Source organism: Podospora anserina, chromosome 3 (assembly GCF_000226545.1).
Source record: "Podospora anserina S mat+ genomic DNA chromosome 3, supercontig 2".
NCBI classification, from domain to species: Eukaryota; Fungi; Ascomycota; class Sordariomycetes; order Sordariales; family Podosporaceae; genus Podospora; species Podospora anserina.
The window spans coordinates 2,255,837-2,275,629 of NW_001914856.1; the positions used below are offsets into that span (position 1 = coordinate 2,255,837).

A 19,793-nucleotide genomic window follows, 5' to 3' on the forward strand; every position below is an offset into this window, starting at 1 on the left:
CAGTTGGAAGGGGGCGGCACATACTCTGGTCATTTCCACGAAACGGAAGGAAGTCATGGTCATGGAGTTTGCCTCGGGTATGGATGTGCGCCGTGGGCATCATTAAGCCTCTAAAAATAGTTAACAGACCTTGGGATATACTATAGGCCTTTACTTGTAATCGCGTTGTTTAAAAGATAGTCCAAAGGCCTTCAAAGAGGTGTGCTAACTATCTTTATAAGCCTTGATATTATATTTCAGTCTCTACTTTTTCATCCACAGCGTACTTGACATTGAAGTTCAAGCCAGTTGGTATTATGGGTGGTCAACACAAATAGGTATCAATTCAAGAACACTCAACATAAGAGATCTAACTACCCATGATACAACCCAACGAAATGCTCAACTTGAACCACCAAAAAACAGAAAGGTATCATTCCTCCATTCTCAATCTTATTACATACCCCCTAAAGAACAGATATCCTCTCCAAAACAAAACAAAAGTCTTCCACGTGTGTGCGTGTGCGTGCTATATGCGCAAGTCCATTCTTTTTTAGTGCCCCACTTTTCCCAATCCCATATGCCCCATAATAAAAAGCAAAATTGCATCCACACCAAAAAAGAAGAGTGACAAACGCTCGCCGGCTATTTAAAACAAAGAAAAACCAAAAAACGACAATCCAAAATATCAGTAAACACTCCCCTGTATACTCTTATCCTCCATCTCAGCTCTCATCAATGCCTCATCCGCCTTCTCCGTTAACGTCCTCGCCAACTCCAACCCATCAGCGTTGCTCCCACTCTCATCCTCATCCTCATCTGGCGTCTCATGCTCCCCATCTGCCTCGTGCTCTCCATCACTGCTATGCCCAGCATCACTGTGGCAGTCTCCCAACCTGTTAGCCCTCATACCCCTTCCCATCCGGCTGTTATCTCTCTTGCTGCCAGGCCCAGTGAGAAAGACAGCACGATGAGAAGCAGGCTTGAGATAATCATGTGTATGTGAGTGGTGGTGAGTATGTCTGTGACGCTCGTCCTCTGACGAGTCAGCGTCATCCCCGCTGGCGACGCTGTTATGCCCGCTGTACGTCCCGCCAAAGTCCCTTCCGACATGGAGTTGCTGTACCGCACCCCCATGGGCAGAAGTTTGATGGTTGCTGCTGCTGTTGCTGCTGTTGTTGCTGAGGTGGGGCGGTAGGCTGGGGCTCTTGAGCTGGCCACGTAATCGGTCGTCGACAGAGATAAAAGACGGCGTACCGTCTGGACTAGAAACCACCTCATCTCGGGCCTTGCTGATGTCGATTTTGGGACCCGTGATAGAGATGTCAAAGGAGGGGTTAGGGCTGCCGTCTGCGCAAAGCGTGGTTGATGACTGAGACCAGAAAATCTTTTTGCCTGCCGGCCGTCGACTCACTAGTGTTGTGCTGTTGGCCGTGCCGTTGAAGGAAGGGTTAGTGAGGCCGAAGGTCGAAGAGGTTGTCGTGTTGTTGTTGTTGCTGTTGGTCGTCGAGGAGGTGGAAGGAGTAGAGTTGTTCGTTTCAGCAGGGGGAGCAAGAGCGGCAGCAGCATCGAGGGGAGAGGCGGTGCCGTTCTTGACGGCTGTCACGTTGCTCCCGCTCGTGTTGCTGTTGCTGTTGCTACCGCTGCTGTTTTCACTTCCAGCCAGGCCGACAGCCTGGTTAGAGATGATATGGTCGTTCTTGACCAAGTCAGCCAACGTCTGGCGGATCTTGAAATTCTTGTCGTGGTTGCAGCCGTTGGGACAGCCTCCCCAGCGACGTCGAATCTCAACCACTGAGCCGGTGCGAGCAAGTTTCGAACTGTCCTTACTCTTTCCATTCTCCTTTCCGGTCTCCGCCTTCTCCTTGTCCTTTGCCTCGGCTTCCTTTTCTCTGGCCACCGCTTCCAGCGCGTTTTGTTTTTTGAGATCGGACCATGTCCGTAGCTTGTTTTCTAGGATGTATTTGCCCGTGTTCATGTCCTGCCTCATGGTGAGGAACTCGCAGTGGTTCACGTTGCGGAGATCCTCAAAGTACTCGACACTGAAATGGTACCACTTCATGAGGAAGACACGAGACATGAGACCGTGAGTGACTGTTGTGGGTTATTATTAGCATCCCCATTTCTTTGGAAAATTGGCTCGTTCCTGGACAAAAGAAAAGACATACCTAATACGCAGACACTGGGAAAGTCGTCATCCCCAAACTGTCTCCACAAACTCTCGTTGAAACCACTGACACGATCGTAGGCATCCGCCGCACTCTCGCCGTTTGGAATTCTGTAGAAAAAGTGACCATAGTCGGCACGCTCCTGCCACATCCTTTCCATCTCGGCGCTGCATGGCTGGAAGTTGCCAAAATCTTGCTCGCGCAGCCTTGGCTCCTCATAGACCTTGATCCTGTTCCTGTTGAAGTTGCTGTCTTCTGGCTGGTTGTCCGTCAAGGTGGCGAGGATGCCTTCTGTCGTCTCTCTTGTCCGTCTGTAGGGGCTGGTGAAGAACTGAAGAGTGTCGTCGGGCCGCAGCAGGCCCTTGAGTCTCCGGCCGGCTTCGTAGGCTTGTTGCCATCCTTCTTGCGTGAGCTTGACTCTGTGATCGGGAATGGTCTGGTGGATGTCGCGGTTCTCTGTTGCAGAAATGGCATGTTAGTCACACTGATCTTCTTGTACCCCTCCTTTTTTGCGACATGGGAATCTGCAGTGCGAGGCTGAGACATGTGACGTACTGTTGCCCTCCGACTGGGCGTGTCTGATAAGGATGATAAGTCTTGGTTTCCCCATGATTGTGTTCTCCTTCTCTTCTCTGGGTGAATTGGGTCGTGGAGATAGCTGCAGTTGGTGTTTGAGCAGGATTGGGGAGTGGGCAGGTGTTTCTTGGGCGCTTGGTGGTCTAGTGATAGGCAGTTCGTTTCAAGTTGCCTTGTAGGTAAGGCGAGGGCCTATCAAACAAGGTGGGGGATAAAGCGCACGGGGTTGTCCGACAAAGGGGATCTTCGGGAGTAACAGAAGGGAAAAGGAAAAATGGAAACAGGCAAAGTTTTAATAGCTTTAAGATTCTCAGTTACAGCACAGAGCCTAGCTGCCCAGTCTTTTGCAATATGGATGCTCGATGATATTTCGTATTACCAATGCGGTTCGTCACCAAGTGACCCCTGCCAATTACTCACTATCCCAAGCCCACTGCCCAGTTGTTTTTAGCAGGCTCCAAGTGGAACTGTGGAACGGTGGAACGGTGGACACAAGCAAACTCAGACTTCAAGTTGGGCATGACCCCGCTAGTTTTTCATCTGGAGGTGTCTGGATCTCGTTGGCTGCTTGGTCCATGGAACAGCACCCAAAGCTGCCGTGTCTGCCTCTCCTTGCGCGCGCCTGATGATGGATGGCAGTGCCCGTGTCTGCATGGTTCTGCCGTTCTTCAGCTTTGGGCTTTCTTCTATTGTGCAATACCTCTATCAAAGCAAATGGCACGATTCCACCGTCCCTTCGTGCCACTTCTGGTGTCATCTCCTGAAAGCATAGGGCTGCCGAGTTTTGCTAGCTGATAGCAAAAGAGTACCCGCCGAACCGGTGACCGCCTGATCGCCATCGAATCAGACCGCCTCCCGAAGAGATCTACCCATCTGCCACCCGTGGCTTGCTAACACCAGATGTGTGGTACAGACGCACCCCCCCCCCCCGCCCCCGGCACTTGACCATTCTGGATGACGGTTCCTGAAGCGCCCAGTTCTTGTCCCCCAAGCGCCTAACAGGAACAGACAACGTTTTCCTGCATTTTTACCTAATATGCTTCCATTTCCAGCAACATGTTCGTATCCTCTTTCATGATGCAAAATCACCACATGACATGTTGGATATTTCTCCATGCCGCCAGTTCAGTCTAGATCGACAATTATATGGGGTAAACGGAGTCCACAATCTTGTTCACGTGCCCCTTTCTTCTGGATCGTGTTTGCGGTTCCCCGGGCCCCCCTACTAAAAAAAATAAAAAAAAAAGTCATCAATGCAATCCTGACTGGATCGTGGGTCGCTAAACCCCGCCATTTCTCTTGGGGCTGCCAAGACATCGTGGTCAAAATTTGAGACAGCTTCCCATTTTCAACCACTTGTCTAAACACATGCTTGATCACTGACCAGAAGACCAATCAATGGGACTCTCTCTTGGCCGTGACATTTGCTCACACCCGGATATCATCACGCAAAACGTGCGGTGCGTGCCATGGCCATTTCGTTCCGTTTGCTCCCGTGGTAGGTCCCGTAGGTCCCGGAATCTCAGATCTTCATTGTGTCAGGCACCACGAGGCTGAAGCCCCACCACCAAAGTGACTCTTTTCTTGGCACAGCCAAGGTGGTGGCCCAGGCTCTCAACTTTTTTTCTGGTTGCGCCGCGGTCGCGTCCGGTGTGCCAAGCCAAACCAAGTGCACCATCCAGCTGCAAAGCTTCAACTCCAAGAAATCGCATCATCAGCATCACCACCATCTGTCGCGAGGGACCCACCAAATCGACTCACAGTCGCTACCACGTTCACATTCTAATTCCGGGCTTTGTTGTCAACAGCCATCACCACCATCCTTGTCGGCAACTAGTTACTGGATCCAGCCTTGCGATTACATCACCCACCACCATCAACCCTCCCAATCCTCAACCTCAGCTCACCTCAGCTCACCTCAACCAACTCCCAAAATGGCCGACGCCCCCCCAGCCAAACGCCTCAAAACAACCACCTCCGCCAAAACCAAACACAACCTCTCCCCCACCTCCCTCCAAGCAGCAACCCTCTCATCCCTCTTCGCAAACCCCGACAAGCCCATCCCCCTCCCCACCGGCCCCCAAAAGAAACACCTCCCCCCGCCCCCAGAAATAGTAACCAACGTCCAAGGCTCCTCCGCCGGCGCCGGATCGGGCGATTTCACGTCTACAAAGCCGCCCGCCGCCGCGAATATGAACGACTCCGGCAAATGGAAGAGGAAACCGCCGCTGAAAAGGCCCAGCGCGAGTTTGAGGAGGAACGACTAGAGAGGATAAGAAAGGACGAGGAAAAGACGCGGAAGAACAGGGAGAAGAGGAATAAGAAGAAGCAGAATAAGGGGAAGGGAGGTGGGAATAAAGGGGGGACGCCGCAGCCAACTACTACCGCGGGTGGGAAGGAGGGGGATAAGAAAGGTGACGGTGGTGATAAAGTGGCTGGAAATGGGACAGAGAAGTGGGATGCAAAGGAGTCGACAACACTACAACCACCCGCTGTCCCAGTCGCCCAAGGGGTGGGGTTGGTCATCTGCGATGATGATTGAACGACAACCAGCTTCACACACGCAGAATCAGCAATCGGTAGAGTATCAGAGGAAGGGGTATCTGCATTCCAGCATTTTATTTGTTCACTACTTCCCACCCATCCATCCATCTATGCCATGCTTTATCTACCGGCGGGTCTACCCTCCTTCGTCATCTGTACATTTAATCATCACCACCGCTAATGCCGACACCCGGTTGCAGCTTCTTCGCGCTGCAAATGTCATCTACTCTGAGCAAGAGGCAGGCGGCCTACGTTATGTTAGTACACTGTAATACCGTAGGCAGAATCAAAAACCATACCTCGATAGCAGTCTTCATGCTCTGCACCTTGATAGCCTCCGGCTCCCAAACACCATACTCCTTCATGTCCACCAGCGAACCAGTATCACCATTCACGCCCCACGAGCTCTTGCCCTCGGCGTGCTTAGCCCGGAGATCGGTCAGCACCCTGACAGGGGACTTGCCCGCGTTCTGGATAAGCGTCCGGGGGATGACCTCAAGCGCCTCGGCAACAGCCTTGTAAGGCCACTGCTGGACACCCTCAATGCTCTTGGCGAGCTGCTGTAACCTGACAGAGACCGCCATCTCGGTAGCACCACCGCCAGGCGATAATCTGGGGTGGAACATGACGTTGCGCGCCACGCCCATGGCGTCCTGGAGGTTGCGCTCAATCTCGTTGAGAACATCCTTAGAGGGACCTCTGAGGAGGACAGTGCAGGCCTTTGGTGACTTGCACTTTGTGAGGAAGGTGAAGTACTCGTCGCCAATCTTCTCAATCTCGAACAGACCGCACTGGGTGCCGACGTCAGACTCCTGGAGGTCTTCCACTCTGTTGACGATGGTGGCACCAGTGGCTCTCGCTATCCGATTGTTGTCTGTCTTGCGCACGCGGCGGAGGGCTGTGACGTTGGCCTTCATGAGGTAGTGCTGAGCGAGATCTAATACACCATCATCAGTCTTATGCCCCCTATACCCCTGAATGTTTGCAAACAAACTTACCAGAAACACCCTTCTCAGTGATAACCAAATCTGGGTTCAGCGCCAAGATATGCTCACACATGCTCTTGACCTGCTCCTCCTCAATCTCTAAAATCCTGTTCCAGTCCTCCTCCTTCGTCACCTCGATATTAGTCTGCGACTCTCCCTTCTTATACTCCAAAGGGCAATCCAACAGAATAATCCTCGGGTTCTCAATCTTGCGGCGCATCTTGGGATGAGTAATATCTTTGTTGAGCATCACACCATCCAGCACCCGACTGTCCTCAATCTCACCACCAGGCACCTTCTCAACACGCGCATACCGCTTGATATCGACCTCGCGCTTGCCGTTGCCAACCTCCCAGGTGACTGTCCTGACAGCGTTCAAGGCAAGGCTGCACATGAGCTCCGACCATCTCGAGACAAACTTTGTGCCGATGGACGAAGAGATAAGCTTGTACATCTCCTTGTCGTCGTTGATGTCGATGGGAAGGGAGATCTCCTCGATGATTTCCAGCGCGTCCTTAAGAGCCCGCTTGAAGGCCGCGATGATGTTGACTGGGTGGATGTTGCGCTCGAGTTGGGGGAGGGCCTGCGCGAGGATCTCACCGGCTGTGACAAAATGTTAGCCCCTGGTCAGCTTCCATGCCCAACATGCCCATCAGTGTTGATTTGTAACCCACCCAGGATAATAACAGTAGTAGTACCATCGCCAACCTCCTCATCCTGCGTCCGGCTGAGCTCGATCATGCTCTTGGCCGCGGGGTGCGACACCTCGATCTCGCGGAGGATGGCGTGGCCGTCGTTGGTGAGGACGATGCCGCCCATGGGGTCGAGCAGCATCTTCAACATGGCCTTGGGGCCCAGGCATGATCGGATAATATCAGCAACACTGTATCCCCCAGGTAAGCTTCATGTACTTCAAACGACGACGACGACAACATCGACTCGGGGCGGTCAAGCAACCAGAACGGCGGGGTAGTAGTAACATACGTTTTGGCAGCAGCGATGTTCGACAACTGAGCCTTGCGACCGGTCTGCCTCTCAGCACCGGCATTGGTGTCTATGTTCATACCATAATGGTCAGCTATGAGCAAGTCGCGGTAAAGGGGGCCCAAAGTATATAGGAGGCGGGGAAGCTTCCATAGAGGGGGGATCCATACTCATCACCAAGACAGGAGCCTGCATCTTGCCTGTCGTTGGCTTTCCGCCTGTTGTATTGTTTTAAAAAGGGGTATTAAAACGAGTCGTGGTCGGGGGGAGAAAGAAGGTGGTCAACGAAAAGGGACAAGGCGTGGTGGTCGCTGGAAAAGGGCGGGTTCGAAATTACACAGCGAGGATCCAGCGTGGGTTCACTGTTTTCCTTGTCGTCGCTAGGCAGCTCCTGAGGCGCTGGAGGTGGGATGGTCCCGAAAAGTTCAGAAGCCCGGGACCCACCAAAGCTCCCGCTCTCAACGCCCGAGGTGGGGCAACGCCCGGATCAACACAACTTCCCTTCCGCCTGGATATCAACGGCCCCAAGACATAGTATAATTCAACGTCCTAAACGACTTAATGGTAACAATCAAATACACTTCATATTATCATGGCGAAGGGGTGTACATAGACCCTATGTACACATCCATAATATCAACTCGGCCTGCTTCTTTTATACATGTCCATCAAAGTCGTCCACCTCACTGCCCGTTCCTCCTTTCCATCCCTGATAACCTTCCATATCCCCCCTCCCTTTCCCTCTCTGCGTCTCTTCATTGTTCAAAATGCCAACACGATAACCCCTTCTCAACCACCAAACAACTTCACCATATCCTCCAACTGTTTGTAAATGTAATGGAATACAAATACGTACAAAGGAAAGAAGCACGGCGGCAAGGTTCGCAAAGTGTGCTCTTTGTCGACCCAGAGAATTAGATGTTAGTAAATGCTATTGTCTGGCCAGACCATAAACTCCCCAAAATCGACGAAAAAATTGATACAGAAAACAAAAAACTGTCAAAAGTGACGGTGCTATACAGCACAAAAAGCGTATACTGAAGGAAACAAAAACAGAGGCCTTGTTTGCGTGCAGTAACATCCTGTTGCAAAAAGAGCCTGCTTCAGTCGCTGAACTCAAAAAGAGACTAGAAATTCTGCGAGATTCCGGCTGTCTGTTGCGGGTAGTGTGCTGGGTTCTCGATGCGAGTGTTCCTCCGAGCCGTCACATCCCGGATGATTGGTGAGCCGCCTCCTGGCTGGCTGGGGGGCTGGTCTGAGTATGGGTTTCCACTGCCGTACTGATCGTAGTACTGATTGGGTCCGCTGTACGCCATACCTATTGGGCCTTCGCCAGAGCCATCAGACCTCGCAGCAGCACTATACGAAGAGGAAGCATTGGAAGGCCCGCGGTGCACGTCACCACGGTTGTTCGCAGCAGAAGGGCCCATTACTCCAAGAATCTCGCCCTCCGGTGAAGCAGGCACTTCGTGCATCAAGGGCTCACCAGATCGTGTGTCGGAGACAGTAGCACGGGTAGGTGAAGCGGCATCCGAATAAGGGACCCCTCCAGACATGGTTGTCGATGTTTTCCTCGCAGTCGAACCGGCAATCGTGGTGGAGCCCCAGCCTCTGTAGCCAGCGGAGGACTCATCATCTCGCCCATCATAAGCGGCAGCGACGGCTGGAATTGTTGGGTCGGCGTTAGGGTTGTATCCATAATCTTCGACCTCCTTGCGTCTCTGCTCCTCGGCATCCTTGCGCTGCTTCCTCTTCCTCCACAAGAAAATGCCGGCCACAACCAAAAGAGCAACGGCAACAATAGGGACCACCACAGCGATAGCAATCTTCCCACTGTTGCTCAATGTTCCGGCCGAGGCCTCCCAGGGTTTGGCGTCATTGCCAGCGCCAACCCCGGGGAGTCCAGTTGAAGAAGACGATGATGTCTGCGCAGGATCTGGTACGCCATCCGTCGGTCTTCTAGTGGTGATGGTTTGCGTAACAACCTCTGTGCTGGTGTCTGGTTCAGGGTCTGGGGGGTTGCTGGATGAAGGCTCCGGAGAAGGCTTTGGTTGTTGTGGGGTGGAACTGGTGGATGGAGGATCAGGCCTAGGAGTCGATGATGTCGAAGGAGGAGGAGGGGTGGGAGTGGTAGTGGGAGGGGGGGGGGGAGGAGGAGTGGGGGTTGGAGTTGGTGTAGGAGTCGGTGTGTTGCTAGTCGATGGCGGAGGAGCGGGTGGGTTGGTGTCAGACGGTGGAGGGTCTGCGGAGGTGTCCGGCGCGCCAGTCGAGTTGGTAGACATCACGAAGAATCGTCGCTTCAATCGCGGTAGGTTTCTGTATGGAACTGCCATATTAGCATGGGATCCCACCGTGGCAGGTTGCGACGCATGGCGGGAGAACACAGCAGGAACATCGTGGAAGACGCCGTGCACCTATTAAGAAACTGTGTGGACGGAGGTGGTGGAGGTTGAAAAAGACAGTCGCGCCGCGGCTGCAGTGAGCAGCTTCAAAGAGAAACAGGCGGTGCGTGTCGGACTGGATCGGGGGCTACAAACCTCTGGGTTGCGGCGAGAGTGCAGATGCAAATGTCAGCGGCACGCGACAGTTGACGATGTCAATTGTGCGGCAGTTGCGAACGAACGAGCGCTTCGATGCGATGGACCAAAGGAGGTGTTTGAGATGGTCGACTGTGAGACCAAATGAATGGCTGAGCAGACGATGCCGTGTGCGCCGACAGAAGAGGCCAGTCGCTTGGCGGCTGAACCTCAGCGGTTGACGAGCTCAGCGGGGCCCGGGATGGCGGGTGCCGAAGAGTAATTGAAGCTGTCGAGCAATGCGTCGGAATGAAAACAACAAAAAGTGAACTGGAACGACGGTTGACGAAATCGCGCGCCGTCACGGGTCGGACGGGGAAAAGACGAGATGGGGGAGCGATGGAAGGTCAGACCCTCGGGGGGATGGCACGAGAGATTAGGTGCGGCTTCAGGGCTGTTATTCCCAGTTGCCAGGCTTGGACTAGGCGCAGGCACAGTTCATGCGGCAGTGCAACATGTACCGCGGCTGCCAGATTGGGCGAAGCGGTACGTAAGACGACGGGACTGTGACACCCGAGACGGGGGGGATGGCCAGGTTGAGGAGGGATTGTCGGCCTGTTTGAACCGACGGCGATTTTGAAGCAATTCTCGTTTCTTGATTTTGTTTTTGTAAACTTCCTCACCAAATAAACATCGGACGAACCTAGTCTAACAAACTTCTTCTTAATCGCTCGAAGCTTTTCATCAGGTGACCGGGCCTGTGCCTCATGCTTTTCCCGCCGGGTCGTTCCTGGGGCAATTTTCAGTTCCTGGGATCTGGCTGTGGGGCCGAAAAGTCCGCCGTTGCATGGGATGACAGCTCTGAGCACTCAAGCTCCCAGCTGGCTTTTGCAACTGTTCGATCGTCCAACCTTTTTTTCTTTCATTCTTTGTCCCCAAGCCAATCTATTTCCAGAAACCCCGTATTACAGCTGAGCTCAGCCTCGTCTTTTGTGCTGCACATGTCAACCTACAACGTTCCCGGCCTGCTACGTGACATTGCCAGAAGATCACGTTGTCGATCGCCTCTCGACCTCTGCTCGGCCTGTCTGAGCTCCCTCCCTAACTTCATCACCATCAACCCATCTCGACAATACAACAACCGCGCGGCAAAGCCATCGCCGTTGGCCATGAAATCCCAATTTGTGGAGATAAGACACCCACCGTTGGTTGATCCACCTCCATCTCACCTACCTCCAGCAAATCGGCTCGCCAACATGCACCCTTTGCAGGACCCTTGTTGCCTGAAACCTCTCTGCTTTGCATCTGCAGATAGGATCTCACTCAGTGCCCTTCCTGCAGCCCGCTCCAACCGGGGAATTAACCCCCCGGGACTCTTCTCTTATCACGATCCCTTCACTTGTTCCCATTCTCCATCCTCAAATCATGACCATCAAGCTTTAAAAAAAATGTTTCTAGAAAAGCAACCGATTCAAACCGCCCCATCGATCCAAAACGTCATAGTAATAAAAACCAAGCCTAGGACCCAACACACTGAACCCCACTATAACTTCGTAATCAAGTACGCTAAAAGGCGGGGGAATATCGTCTCTCGGGATTTTGCTCATCTGATCTCCTACATTTTCTTCCTCCTTCAAGGATGAACCTCGCTGAGTGTTTTCGTTCCTGACTACTCAATCATCTCTACTTGTTGCAGCCTCTTCTTCATCAGCTCAGTATTGCTTGATGGTGTGCTAGCAATGTAAAAATAGCCCCTCTAGACCTCGACTCCTCACCAGTAACCATCTCAGCTGCCCCTCCACTACAAGAGACCTACATATACTCAGATCAGCTACAGGCAGTTCTGCCTATGTGCTGACAACCTGCATAACAAAAAGTGTCTTGTCCTCCCCTGATCCAGATCGAGTCCCAATGTTAGAAGACCTGCAGCCTGAGGCGCTTGGGCTTTAGTTCATCTACCCGGACATATCTTCATGCAAGGGCAAAGGAGAACATAGACATGCAGAATTCAAGACATATTTCAGCCTTTGTTTTTCGATCTAAGATATCTCTAATTCAACTCTTTTTCGCCTCTTCTGAAAACAAACCAAGGCGAGTGCTGTATCTATATCTCAATGCTCTTCCTGATAATACCTAGCGTGATGGCACCGAGCGCAAACATTAGGTATAACCCCAAAAACGACAACCCCATAACCCCTGAGCTCCAACAATCCAAAAAAACTTCAAAACAAACCACCCCTTCTTGTTGCTAAAACCAACTGCTTCACTTCAACCCAAACCCCTCACTCCCATTCACCGCCCCCCAAAGCATCCCCTCCAACCTCTCCCTAGTCCCATACTTCCACAGCCCCAGCGCATTAAAGCACGTCCTCGCAGTCGGATACCGCCCAATATCATCCCCCAAACACGAAATCTTCACCACCAGCGACGCCGCCCCCGTGGCAGGTATCCTATCACTCCCCGTAATAAAACTCAACAATTTCCTCTGATCCTTAGGGCTCGCCCGTTCAAACGAGCTCCAAAACCACCTCACCACCGGCTCGTCCTCCCCCGGATCCGCAACCTCCTTCCCCCACCCTTCATACTGCGCCACCGCCCTCAAAGAATCAATATCCAGCGCCTCATCCGACCCCCTCACCAACAACTCAATCTCCTCCGGCCTAAACAAACTCAACGCATTACCTCCACAAACCGTGAAAAATCCCCGCTTGAACGGCTCAAACTGCCTCGTTACCGACCCGTCAAGAAGATACCTGACGTACAACTCGACATACTCCCTCTTGTTCGTATTCGTCACCGGCCTCCTCTCACCCCCGGGACAGAGCGGCACCCGCTCCACAACCCCGTACTTTTCCACATCCACCACAAAGTCCAGGCAGAAAACCTCCTCGAGGTCATCGTCGCTATACTCCAACAACTGCCTCAGCCCCCTCGCCAGTCTAGGCCTAAACTCAGCCAAATCTTCCAGCGTATAATTCATCGTCTGCCTCTGCTGATGAGCCACCTGCCCAGCCAGCGGCGGCGGCGGAGCAGCCATCAACAACTTTCGAAACGCAAACGGCGGAAGCGCAACATCCAAAATGGTCGAGTTGTAAATCGCAAGCCCCAGCACCACTCCCACCAAAAAGAACTGCTCCGATGGCTCCAGCGAGTTCGGGTTAAAATAGCAATAGCCCGAATCCTCATCATAGAGAAACATCCCATGATCCCTCCCAAACACTTCTCTCACCAACAACAAGAACCACTCCTTTCTCAACCCACCGGCATCAACCCCTTCCTCCCCCTTGAAAACAATCTTCAACCCCTTCTTGATATCCTCCCCACCACCCCCAATAACCTCACTCACAGCCTTCAGACTGTCCTCCACAAGGCAATCCCGCCGAATATTCAGTGTCAAAAACTGCCTCACCACCCTGTGGCTGAGAATGCTATCAAAAAACGCATCCCTTGCCCGACTCTCCATCTGCCGTCTAGCATCATGCTCCAAAATCTGAATCTTGGCCCCAATGCTCAACAAAAACGGATACTGACAAAACGCAAACCTCGCCTGCTTCTTCTCCCACGCCTCAAAATCGCCCACCAGATCCGAGTCGTCTAGCAGCGTCGTGTAAAAGTCGCTTGTGGGGACAATCTGTCCCCTGGCATACACCCCATCACCCCCGTTGTTATTGTTGATGCTATTACCGTCGTACATGTTTCCACCCCTTCTCGCATAATCCATATTGTTCGCCGCAAAGAGCAACCCCAACACCCTCGCCGCAGCCTTGATCTGCCAATCATCTTGATAGACCACCCTCTTTGGCTTCTCCTTCTTCTTCCCCCTGTTATTGTTATTATTCTGGCCCCCATTAGCCCCCCCACCGCTCTCTCTTCCATGCCCAAGCGCAGCGTGCAAACTCGCCGCTGACCTCCCAGCCCCCATGCTAGGAATCAACCCATCCGTGATGTCAACCTTGGTCTCATACTTCTTCTCATTTTGCCTAATGAGCCTATATGCCAAGAAGCTCGACACCAAGTCCTTGGTTTGCACAAACATCTTTTTCGGGTATCTTGCAAACCACCCAACTAAATGGTTTTGGCAGTCCGGAGTAGTATTCGACACCAGCCCCACAATCCGTTTGATAATACCCGAATGTCTCCCAGAGGTGGGACTAGAACCTCGCAGTGGGTCGTTGCTCTGTGTCGAACCTGCGCTGCCAGGGTGCTCAAACTCCCCAGAGTAGGGCTTATAGTCTCCGTGCAGCAAGGGATTTCCAGCAATGATCATGATGAACCGCAGGTCATCGGGGCTAACAATGGGCCTTCCTGGTCTTTTGAGCATCGTCTCGCAGGCTTTGAGAAGAGTCCGTTGGGCGTGCTCCTGTCCAATGAGAATCTCGGTCTCCAGCTCCATGAGCGTGGCGTGTGGAGCAGTCAGGTCTGGGTCTTCTTCTACCAAGCTCGAATACACCTCCGGCCATGAACGAGCAGCCTCCGTGACAGCCGAATACCACTCTTCTAAATCCGCCCATTCCAAGCGAGGACTCCGCGAGCTGACTATGGACTGTCCGTTTTGGCTTTTATTAGAGCTCGACCTTCCAGGGACAACATCCTCCTGCCCACCTGTCCACCAAGAACCGTTCTCTGCAAAGTTGCCCAAGAGTAATAGCTTCGCATCCAAGTCAACGATGGGCTGGGGGTTGATAGTTGGCTGCGATCCCCTGCGGTGTTCGATGTGGTCGACTGAATGTTTCCGTACATCCTCTACTGTAGGACGATGCCGATGGCCTCGGTACGATGTGAATGACGAGTTCAAACAGTGAAACGAAGTAAAGCAAGAGACAATGTAGTCTTCAAGTGGGCGAAATATTCTCCTGGCTTCGCCACCTGGACTTGGGGGTTGAGGTGTATACTGATGAGATGGTTGCTGCGGGAAAACCTCTTGGAGAGCAGGTCGTTTCTCAGGGTATGAAGCGGATATGGTATTGGGGACAGTGTTGGACCAACTAGGCTGTCGGCGGTGCTGACTAGGATCCCGGGACCTGCTGGGTATCGGCTGGGCCCTACGACTAGGGCTACCAGAGCTTGGTGGCCGCACCATGAGATAGGGCTCCGAGAAGTTGCCCGAGTTGAAGTTTCCTTCAGTTGAATTGTTGAAGAACGGATTTGTGGATGGCTCGCGAGGTGGACTGAGAGCCTCGGGCTGTGGGTTTCTCAGAGCAGCTGCCAAGAAAGCGTACAGACACTGAGAAATCAACGACTGTGTGTGTTCGAGAGAAATAGTACCGTCTACAGCAAGTCAGCAACAGCAACGGAAAGATGTAAACGGTCTCCTTACCAGACGACAATGTTGGCCGCCGGTCAGGTGAGGCGCCCGCCCCCCGTGAATGATCCCGTCTATTTTCCCGGTTATGATCATGGCCACGATCTCGGTCCCTTGGTAGTGGTTGCAAGTCATTGATAGTGAGGCAGATGGTGCACTTGAATACATGTAGGTCCCTCGGCCATCGTACAAGCGACCCGCACGTCATGCAATTGCCCGTCGAGTAATCCCTGCTGCCACCCGAAGAGCCGTTGCGGTGACCACGGCTCGGTGGGGGTCTTCCTCGAAACTTCGGCAGAGGTCCGGCGTCGAGACCGGACTCAGAATCGGACTCATGTTCGGGGCGGGTCATGGGGCCCGATTTCTTCTTCTTGATTGAAAAGAGTGACGGGAATGGATGGCTCATGGAGCGTGTATGACGGGGTCTTTGTGCGTTGCGCGAAGGGTGTAAGTCTTCATCGGATGAGCTGGACTCGATTTGGCACTGCTGCAGGTTCTCCCAGGCCTCTAACTCGGGCACTCGAGAAGCGCTTCGATATCGGCTCCTTTCGCGGTTACTGCTACCATGACCGCTTGTAGACCCGGGCTGAAGATGCTGACGAGCATTCGCTGGTGATCGAGCTTGATTCGAAGCCGTTGCGGGGTCGCGTGGACGCAGAAAGGCAGAAGAGCCCACTTCGTTGGGCCAGGGAGCCATGATGACGGCGAGACCTTCTGCTGATCAACTTCAAGCCTGGGCAGCAGAAACAACCAAAGCAAATAGGTCACAGTATCAGCAAGATAGCAGGTTGCGCCTTCACCTCTTGTTGCTTTTTTGAGAGCCCCACAGAATCCCCGGCTCTTTCCTTTGAGGGGCAATATCAGGCGGGTTGGAGAAACCGTCACTGGCACGGGGGGTGGCGTGACTGCAGTTATTCAACTGAAAATGGAAGGGAGATGGAGGCCACGATGGTTTTGTTGCCTCCTGCCTCCTTTCCTTCGATGAAGGTCAAGAGCAAGATGAAAAGTCCGAGACTGCCAGGCCAAGGTCACTCTGCGTTCCCAAAGCACAAAAGTCAACAATAAGAGAATCGAGGTCGGCAGTCGGCAGGGTGGAACACTGATTACGTTGCGTGGTAGCGCGTGTCGTTGGGAGATGGCAATGACGATGGTGTATGTAGAAAGAAAGCCACCCACGACAGGAACAAGCGCCATTCGGTAGGTTGCGACAAAACGAACGAGGGCTGGAGGAGGAGAGGAGGAGAGGTCTCGGCCAGCTCTGGCATTCAAATCAATCACAGCCCAGCTTGAACTGCGCTGAAACGACCCAAGGCCTGTATTACCACTGACCAGTCCAACAGAAGCGACCGTATCCACCAACATCCAGAAAAAGCAGCTTCAGAGAGGCTCTGGGGATCTGCAACAGGCTCACACCCAAGGCCGTTGGCATTGATGAATACGAGTCAACCCCTGCGCCGACCATTTGGCGCCAGCGCTCAAACTATGGTTCACCCACCCCGCCACACTCCATTCCACCAGCCACATGTTCACAGCCACAGCATCATTGCAACACTAACCCCAGCCGAACCTGAAAGCTCGGGCCGTGCCGGCCCATCCCGTGTGGATCGACAGGTCAGACCAAATTCGACTTCACTTCTGGTCAGTCGAAACAGAGTGCGCTGGATTGAGCAACATTGCGAGCTTCTGCATGGTTCGGCGCCTCATGTTCAAATGACGTTCTCGTAGGTTCGTGTTCCCATAAAGCCCACGCACCAAAAGCAATCCCTTTGGCTGGGATTCAGTTGATGGAACCTCGAGCATCTCGGGGTTCAAGCCTAGGGCATGAAGAAGTAGGCGAGGGTATTGGAAGTCCAGGACTCCTGGAGCCTACTGCCTCACGAGGCCTTCAACAGGAGGTCAGCAACAGCCACAATGGTTGACATGCCGCATGCTTTGACAACGAACCCCCTTCTTTTCTCCGCAGCACAAATCAGTATTGAAACCTCAAAAAAATGACTACTAAGCAGCCCAGAGCAAACACCAAACATTGACAGTCGAGGCGTAGTCTCTGAATAGTTGACTGGACGTCTAGTGTCTGGCATTCAAAAGGTAGACACATCCTTGGTTTGGGTGTTTGGATGGTGGATAAAAGGCCGGCTGGAGTTGGAATGTCAACATGCTGTCTGATCTGCGACATTTGGGCCGAGCTGCACCGTCATTTGTCCTAAGGGTAGTACGTACCTAGGTACCTACCTGTCTTTACATGAGGAGGGCTTGTGATTTTCCATCCTTTCTCTTATTGTCTTTGAAACACTCCCTGCCTACCTACCTCCTCCGAGCTTCGAACGAGTCATTTGCCCTAAATGGTACAGCTTGGGTCTGACGCCTTGGCCGATATTCAAGGAAACTCTGCGTCTGACACCGCCGTTCAAAACAACCTCTTGACGCAGACATACTCGGTCACGATACAAAACCTCACGACTAATAACTGTCTCCCAGCATGCTATGATTCACCAACAAGGCCCCTGGCTCTACTTTTTGATTTCCAGTCAGCTCATTCAAGACATCGGCGCGAATCGAAAAGCGCCCCTAAACCCTCGCCTCAGGAACCTCACCGCAACCCAATCATCCAGCGACAGCCCAGTCTCGTTTCACAACCCTCGCTCGGTTCCAACTCAGGCAGCATCTTGGCCCTCATCTGCCCATTCTGTCAAGTGGCCGCGTCCGCCCTCAAGCTGTGTGGGTGGATCAAAAGACTGCTGAGATCCATGTGGTTTGCCTTGTCCCACCCTGTGTAGAATCTGCAGCAAGGCACCCCGTCCCTTGTAATCGACACACACCGCTAAACTTCTTCGCCACATTCTCTACATAAACCACCTAATCATGTCGCAACGGTTGTCGTCGAGGATATGAAGGCCCCTGACGATGGACCAAAGGAAAGAAAAGAAGCTCGATAGTAGTGTGCGGACAAGGCAGTAATATCGGAAGATGGCCCGGATGCTGAGAATGTTGAGAGTTTCGGGCGGTTGGCTTGGCTAAATAAAGATGGTGGGATATCTGGTAGTAGGAGTGAAATTTATTTGTTATAGATAAACAGGTAAAAACGGTTTCTAAGTCAGAAAGGCGGTTGCATGGGTGTCCAAGGTGATAGAGGACTTCATTGTTACCTTCGGGGGCTTTCGTTGGCGTGGTAGCTGGCTACGTTGATTTTATTGAACCCAAATTATTGCCCACATCGTAAACCTCAGACCGATATCACTAACTACATTGTTGCCCAGTTTCATAGACGGTGGGAGAATTTCAGTCACCTAGCCTAGAGGTTAGAATATCGTATCGGGGCTTCTTCCAAGGCAAGCAAGTCTCATCGAGAAGACCGCGGCATGTCATGAGGCCTGCTTAAGAAAAACATCACAACGATGAGCAACCTGGCCTTGCATGTTTGAGGTGAAACGTGGAAAGGATACTACTGGATTGTTTATACTTGTTTGGTAAGAGCAAAGCATCAATTGATGTATCAAGGTAGTCAGACTTTGCAGTCCCCTGCGCGGCAATAAGTTCATGAAAGGTTTTCCGACAGTGGGCGGGGTCATTGGTTCTTCTTGTTCTGAGTTCATGATACTCTGCTTTTTTCCTTCGGATGTTGAACATACTTGATAAATCAGGTCCAACGACAACAGTGAGCAACAAGTCAGTAGCATGCGTGGGCATTCATCACCATGTTCTTCAACGGGACAACACTCTGTTGAGTTCCGCGTAGGTGAGTGGTCATGGCACGAATCATATCTCGCTCCGTACCTCATAACCTAGGTATGAGAGCTTCCAAATAAGGTACACGGGCTAACACAATAGGCGGCAGAGGACAACACGACAGAGGGAAAGTCTCAGCGAAACTGCATAAACTAACAGTACACAACGATCTCAGCGACTTGAAGTTGTCAGTCAAGAATGATGTGTGCAAAGCCGGCGAGCAAACCAATTTCATTGCAGACCCAAACACCCCTCCCGAGCTTTTGGCCCTCGCGCTTGGAGAAAAACACTCCAACTAAACCAGACATCTCCAAATTCGAATTTGAAGCTTATTACACGTCTTTGGGGGGGCTTCTTGTCTTTCGACTTGGCATACATTATATACACGCTGTCTGTTTGTTTCCTATCTCCATGCTTGCTTAGAGTATCACCAGAATCGAACATTTTCTTCATACCTTGCCTACACCTGCTCTTCACTACGCCACTTTATCCATTCCCCTCAAATCAACCCCATCCACCCCCCTGAACTCAAACCACTCCCCCCATTCCTTATCCCCCACCAACCTCCCCACCGCCTCCTCCTCACTCCCCCCAGCAAAAACCACAAACTCAATCCCCTCCTCCTCATCCCCTTTCACTCCCGCTCTCGAAGGGTAAACCACAACTCCCCCCTGGTCAATACTATCCACCAAATGCCTATACGCCACCAACTTCGTCCTCCCCCCCTTTCCAAACACCCAATCCGTCCCAAGCAGCCCCCCTCCAGCTCTATGATCAGATGATCTAGACCCCGCCTATTCGCAACTCATCCCAAATTATACCCATTCACCCGTTCTCCTCGGCCTTTCCACATCTCCGGTGAGCACCCATCAGAAGACCGGTTCCCAAATGAAACAACCCCCTGCTTGCTCACCCTCACAAACGAGACCTACCTCTCCCAACGGGCCACAGTGACAACTTCCAATTTGGTCGGGCGCTTCCCCCCCCGCGGGGGGGGGAAATAAAAAAAAGG

At 52.5% G+C, this 19,793-nt stretch overlaps 5 protein-coding genes across 5 annotated transcripts; 1 reads left to right on the forward strand and 4 right to left on the reverse strand.

Annotated features, from left to right (window-relative positions):
- Positions 1-667: 667 nt before the first annotated feature.
- PODANS_3_8270 (uncharacterized protein) lies at positions 668-2,757 on the reverse strand (the record flags this gene model as incomplete). The annotated part of the gene is made up of 3 exons (XM_001909596.1): positions 668-2,073; positions 2,148-2,603; positions 2,703-2,757. 3 exons carry the CDS (start codon positions 2,755-2,757, stop codon positions 668-670), a joined length of 1,917 nt encoding a protein of 638 aa, XP_001909631.1.
- Positions 2,758-4,657: 1,900 nt separating this feature from the next.
- On the forward strand, positions 4,658-5,265 carry PODANS_3_8275 (uncharacterized protein; the record flags this gene model as incomplete). The annotated part of the gene is made up of 2 exons (XM_001909597.1): positions 4,658-4,837; positions 4,993-5,265. The coding sequence occupies 2 exons, from the start codon at positions 4,658-4,660 to the stop codon at positions 5,263-5,265; spliced, it is 453 nt and encodes a 150-aa protein (XP_001909632.1).
- A 163-nt stretch (positions 5,266-5,428) lies between these two features.
- On the reverse strand, positions 5,429-7,432 carry PODANS_3_8280 (uncharacterized protein; the record flags this gene model as incomplete). The annotated part of the gene is made up of 6 exons (XM_001909598.1): positions 5,429-5,515; positions 5,567-6,204; positions 6,266-6,856; positions 6,928-7,136; positions 7,238-7,307; positions 7,408-7,432. The coding sequence occupies 6 exons, from the start codon at positions 7,430-7,432 to the stop codon at positions 5,429-5,431; spliced, it is 1,620 nt and encodes a 539-aa protein (XP_001909633.1).
- A 932-nt stretch (positions 7,433-8,364) lies between these two features.
- On the reverse strand, positions 8,365-9,519 carry PODANS_3_8290 (uncharacterized protein; the record flags this gene model as incomplete). Its single annotated transcript, XM_001909599.1, has 1 exon — positions 8,365-9,519. One exon carries the CDS (start codon positions 9,517-9,519, stop codon positions 8,365-8,367), a length of 1,155 nt encoding a protein of 384 aa, XP_001909634.1.
- A 2,497-nt stretch (positions 9,520-12,016) lies between these two features.
- PODANS_3_8310 (uncharacterized protein) lies at positions 12,017-15,752 on the reverse strand (the record flags this gene model as incomplete). The annotated part of the gene is made up of 2 exons (XM_001909600.1): positions 12,017-14,921; positions 14,977-15,752. 2 exons carry the CDS (start codon positions 15,750-15,752, stop codon positions 12,017-12,019), a joined length of 3,681 nt encoding a protein of 1,226 aa, XP_001909635.1.
- Between the last annotated feature and the right edge of the window lie 4,041 nt (positions 15,753-19,793).